At 37.9% G+C, this 5,798-nt stretch overlaps 1 protein-coding gene across 2 annotated transcripts in view; it reads left to right on the top strand.

Moving 5' to 3' along the window:
* Positions 420-5,798, top strand: part of LOC105159801 — an 11,102-nt gene continuing 5,723 nt past the window's right edge. The window contains exons 1-6 of one of the 2 annotated variants that reach the window (XM_011076996.2): positions 420-1,066; positions 3,545-3,661; positions 3,775-3,967; positions 4,144-4,310; positions 4,385-4,490; positions 5,060-5,121. In XM_011076996.2, coding sequence (XP_011075298.1) covers positions 693-1,066; positions 3,545-3,661; positions 3,775-3,967; positions 4,144-4,310; positions 4,385-4,490; positions 5,060-5,121 — 1,019 coding nt within the window. In that variant the 5' untranslated portion in view covers positions 420-692. Of the gene's footprint in view, positions 1,067-3,544; positions 3,662-3,774; positions 3,968-4,143; positions 4,311-4,384; positions 4,560-5,059; positions 5,122-5,798 lie in introns of both variants that reach the window. The other variant, XM_011076994.2, reaches the window with a different exon arrangement.

Genomic DNA, 5,798 nt, shown 5'->3' with positions numbered 1-5,798 from the left:
TTGTAAATTTTTGCAGTTTTTGTTGCTATAATAACTTGCTCATAGAATATTCATGGCAATGAACCTACCAGGGTTTTTGTTGTCCATGTCCCCACGAACAAGTGAGCTAGAACTTAGATGAAGATATTATTTTCACCTTATAAACACAAAATAAATAATAAAATGGAAGAAAGATGGTGAAAATAGGTGGGAACGGACTTAAAAATAACATAGGAAATTTCCATTTCCCACAAGAGCCAACGGCTTGATTTTGCCCCATACAAGCCTCTCTTAACGGCCACGTGCATTTGCCGTTAACCATTTAACTATGGTACCAAAATTGCATTTGCAGTTAACCATTTAACTATGGTACCAAAATTGCAGGGATAGACTATTTTAGGGCACCTTTTTAATCTTTTTTTCAAATTTTGGTACCAAAATCACAATATAATCCATATACTTACACCAAAATTACAATTTTTTGTAATAGACACTATGTATTCGCTCTTTATCCTTCCAAACAAATTTACGAGAATGTGAAGAAAATTGAACCGATGATCCTCGCGAGAATTACACCACCACCCCCAAACTCCTGGCTTCCAAAACCTCCCCTAACCCCAATTCCCCAATACAGTAACCCCACAACGTTTTTTTCCCCGGTTTGTTCTGATGCTGCCTAATACTAACAATAAGAAGAAGAAACATAATGATCGATGGTGACGACGATGATGCATCAGCATCAGAATCACGGCAATCCTCCGCCGAGTTCTGCGGCTATTGGTAGTATTAGATCCCCTCCAAGCCACAGCCACAGTCATAGTCACCGCCTGCCTTCGCCTTCTCCTCTCTCTCTGGACGCCCCCTCTAGAATTCGACTCTCCGACATTTTGCCCTATGATGGTACCCCCATGGGCCCCTACATAAGGGCCGTAGACGCCTTGTCCAATTCACTCATGCGCCACAACGCCGCCGTCATTGAGCTCGGCCCCGAGGATGCCGCCTTGCTACGTTGCGCCCTGGAGTCCGCCCGCCTCTACTTTCGCACTAGGAAGGGTGGCCGAGGGGTTTATACTTACAGAGCTGGAAGGTAATTTTTTTTTTATATTTTTTTTCCATTTGGTTTGAATTGTCTGTGGGTTTTCTCTTTCCTTCTTCGGGTTTCTTCTATGTGGTTTTGGTTAATATTTGTGAAATAAATAAGGAAAAAAGGAGTGTGTAGTTGTGGAACTAAAGTGGGAGCTACCTCGGACAGCCGTGGAGGCCCTTATAGGTGATGGAAGAAACTCATATGATTCTGTTGATTATGTTGCAACACCTGGAAACACTATTTGCCTTTATGCTTTGAATATTGTATTGGGCGCATTGGCAAGACTGGATTAAGGCAAGGACGGCAGCTATTGGTGCAGACTTAAGAAGCACAAATTTGAGAAAAGGAATTTTAGGGAATCGGCTCAATTATACTGATCTGCAATTATGCACCTGGTGATTTTTAGTTTGACAGTCTAATATACTGTCTGGTGTTCTTCAAATCTACTTTTATTTAGACTCCCTCTACTGATACTCGAAATTTCCATTCATTTTCTGAAATCCATATAAAATGTCTTATTTCTTAAATGAGTAGTCTACCTTCCAAAGTTACATTCCAATTATATTATGGAACTGACTGATTCTCCTGTTGCTTTGAAGGCTAAACTTGTATAGATGCATTAAGCTCTCACCTTTCAGATTCAACCAATACCTTTTTCTGGTTTAGTTAAGAATATACATCCAATGTTGGATGAATGGGTTATAGAGTTTTTCCCCTAGTTTATTCTACTGTTAAAGTATTAAATTCATAAAAGGATGCATATATATATTGAAGTAGACATCTACGCTGAAATATTGACTTCTGCAAAGGTGGAATTGCACTAGGACCCTGATATTTCCCGTTTCTTAACAAGGTTGGGTTATTTCATTTCTTTCTTTGGTGGCAAGAAAAGATTGGTGAGAAGACATCGAAAACGATCTCCCTGTTTGAGTTGAGGAGTACTGAAACTGCACTAGGATCCTTTTGGATAGTCTATGTTATGTATTGATGTGGTTCAGAAGGGAAAAAGTTTCACCTCAAACTACGCAGTATTAACCAACTATTGCTAAGAGCTGAAGTCCAAAATATGGAAAAGGGAGTTGTTTTCAAAGGGTCTACGCCACAGTCATTTCCTTTGAATTTCTTATTCCTAGCCACGTATCTGTCTAACAATGTTTTGCACTTCATTCTTTTCTTGTATAAGTTTACATTTGATTTCATATTCTTTTTATCTAGTCTCTAATAGTAATACTTTGTCATTTATCCAATACCATTATGTAGAATTGTTCGTACAAACTTGTTGCTCTCAGATGAGAATGTATGTAGGTTTCATACACAGATAATGGACCTTGGATTTAGGCCATCTTTTACAACCAGTAAATAGTTGTAACGACATTTCTTGTTTATGTTTAAACCAGTGGCTGAATTTAGATCCTAATATGTGCGCTTTACATCTCCTCCTGAAAATATTATTGATCTTTAAAATAAGTTGGGGCCTCATATTTGAATATGGAAAAGAGACTGGACTTTGAAGGATTCCTTTCAATGTAATGTGCCAAGAAAAGAAAATGGTAGAAGATCTGGAAGACTTTCCAAGTATTAGGAGTCTGGATCTCCTCTTAATTAACTTAGATTTGTGACAAAATATGGGATCTCCTTAATTTATCTGGAGAAAAAGGTGACTAGCTTCTTGTCAGGCAATTAGTAGGTTGGGCTTTTCTAATCACCTAATTAAACCTAAGTTAGTAAAGAGAGAAGGCAGATGAAGCTAATTTCTTGCCTATTGCAGTTCAATAGGTTGTCTTAGACTGGTGGTGTGAGAAATGCTGCAAACAATTAAAATTATGTTTTCTAAAATGGTGATGTTGCAGTTTGGTTTATTTGACTGGTGATTTTCACTTTTACTTTGAGACTCTGTTTTGGTCTGCTGAAACCAGGTTCGGTTAAAATTTTGAAGTGCTGAATGCTTTTATGAAGTGGAGCAATTCATTGTATGCTGATCTTGGTTGCAGAACAGGTGTAAAGTTTTGAAACCATTGTTTTTGGCTGAACCGGTTCTTTTTCCTATAGTTACAACTGGCACAACTGCCATTTAGATTTTTTATTATTCTTTATCCTGAAACAGACTTTTCTGGTTTGCTTGATTAGCTTTTAACATATGAACATAGAAATGCAAAGTCGAAGCATGGTACACTTTGATTATCTTCTTTAAATCTCATTACTTTTTCATTCAAGAAGGCCAAAAACTCATATTGCATTTGTTCAAGGATGAAGTGCAAGCAATGACGGGCACTAGAGCCCAAGAGTTTTCTGTATGTCAGTTCTCAGTAAATATAGAAGTTATCGATTTCTGTCTAGATATGCAAGCTGGTGGTTTTCATTTCAAGTTAAGTTGTCTCTTTGTAACTTTCTCAATACTTACGCTCTTTGCCAGGTTGGTCTCAGTGGAAATTTCTCTTTTATTGCAATTTTAACACTCTAATATTGCCATTAGCATAGGCCTTTGGAAGATGTGGATGCATCTCCTCCATGCATGGCAGACATTTTCAGATGCATGGGAAGGGCAGCTCGTGCTGCTTTATCTGCTATTGCAAGACATCTCCGTCTGCGAAGCGAGTAAGAACTATGAATGTGATTTTCTTTTATTTTTCTGTGATGCATCTATGTATCGTGAAAATCACACATTTCTTACTTGATGCTGACTTCTTGAAATATTTCATTTTCTGCAGTGTTTTTAATCACTTGCTTGATGATAACCCATTGCCTGCTAATGAGGCATCTTCATCGGTCCTTGTTGCCACCTTCTCCCAGATAACCTCGCAGCAAGGAAAAGGTGCAGCTGGGGGAGGGAAGCTTGGATTGAGTTGTGAAGCAGAGAAGGGTTTGTTAATGCTGATTTCCTCAGATGCTCCTGGTCTTCAGGTGGACTTCTTAATATAATTTTGATGATATAATTTGAGTATCTATTTATTTTCTCAACATAGATGTTCTTGTTATCTTTTTCTTTCTAAAGATCTGTTGAACCTATTGTGAGTCTTATTTTATACTTGGGAATTCCTGGAGTAATTTCTATGAGTTGTCCATTTCACCAACCATAGGTTTGTGACCCCAATGGCCGTTGGTACCAAGCAGATAGCAGCTTGGCGCCTGGGGACCTTTTACTGCTTACAGGGAAGGCTCTAGGCCACGCCACTGCAGGACTTCGGCCTGCTGCTTCATATCGGGCCACACCTGATAATCTTCTGAACCCTGCAACTGGTGGAAGGTATGTATTTTGAGAAGATGTTTGATATGTCACATGTGATTTTCTTCAGCTAGGGACTGACTTTCTTCATCTAGGACGTCACTGGCATTTAGGCTCATGCCACAAGGCAATGCAGTATTGGACTGTACTCCAATTGCAGCAGCTGGGCATGTAATTCCTCCGAGCTATGTGCCGATATCTGTAAGCCAGTTTATGGATGACCTTTCTGCTGAGGAAGATGTATTGTGTAACCATACTGATAATGCTTATGTAAGCACTTATCTGAGGATTCTTAGAAGCAGTTAATTTGGAGGTGAAAAATGAATTTTCCAATGACTTTTGCCTGATTTGATTAAACTCTGGTCCCAAAAACTGTGATCTTGTCGAAGTTTACACAATTTCTCTGGATTTGCAAGGTTATTATATCCTTGCTTTTGATTAATCGAACTTCCCCAAGTTGATATTTGATATGGTACAAAGTTCTTAGGCTCGGTTCTCAACCATTATTGTTCCTTTTCCTGGTTTATTTCTGTCAGATAACAAATAAGTATATTTTGATTGATTAAAGTTATTCAATTCCTTGTTGCAAATTTGGAGGCTGTCAATGTTCGTGTTCTTTTCATTTGTTGTTTTCTGATGGGCAGCTTTGAGTTGGGTGGTTTTTCTTTTCAATTGCCAATAGTATTACTTTGTCTATCTCCTTTTGCTGGAAGATGACATAATTTGACTGTAGTATGTGATGAGGTCTCATTTTGGATCTGCATCAACAGGTACCTGCAGATAATTTGAATAGGGAACCATCATTGAGAAGTGTTCTATCAGATCCCTTATCGTAAGTTAGATCGGCTCCAAGTTAGAATATTCCTTTCTCTTACCTTTGAGTTGGTTGGTATTATTATAATTGATAGAAGTCCTTATCCTTGGCATATATATGATTTTATCTAATTCATAAATAATAATCTCTTATTAGTTTTTTTTCCTTTTGATAATTTGAAACGTATGTTGGATATTGCAAATGGATCAGGTTAGGATAACCATATAATTAAATATAACTACAGCAGAATAGGGAGATATTATGAATTTGATTTATGCAACGGATATTTTTTTCTTTCCTATCATATATTGTGAAAGACACCTTTGAGAAAACTTCTAGCAAGCTCAATTTTTTCTTAGTTGGATGGGATCAGCATTTGTTAAGGTAATATGGCGTGCTCTCTTTCAGACAATGCTTAATATCACTACTAGACTCATTGCTGAACTTCATTATGAAGTTGGGTTAGTGTAGAAAAGTGCTAAGAGGGTGTTGTTTAAATTATTTTATTGTTAGATCTTCAGCACAGTTGAACTGGGATTTCACAGTAACTGTCCCTTGGGAATGTCATGTGGGAAAACTTTTATAGATTAGAGCGTTCCTAATCTATAATTCTAAACACCCCCCTCCTGCAGTCCCCGCCCCACCCCCCCCCCCCCCCCCAAACAAAAAAAAAAAAAAAAAAAAAAAAAAAAAAA

Source organism: Sesamum indicum, linkage group LG4, assembly GCF_000512975.1.
Source record: "Sesamum indicum cultivar Zhongzhi No. 13 linkage group LG4, S_indicum_v1.0, whole genome shotgun sequence".
In the NCBI taxonomy this organism is placed as follows: domain Eukaryota; kingdom Viridiplantae; phylum Streptophyta; class Magnoliopsida; order Lamiales; family Pedaliaceae; genus Sesamum; species Sesamum indicum.
The sequence above is the reverse complement of the archived record's forward strand: the minus strand, read 5'-3'. Positions and strand labels throughout refer to the sequence as shown.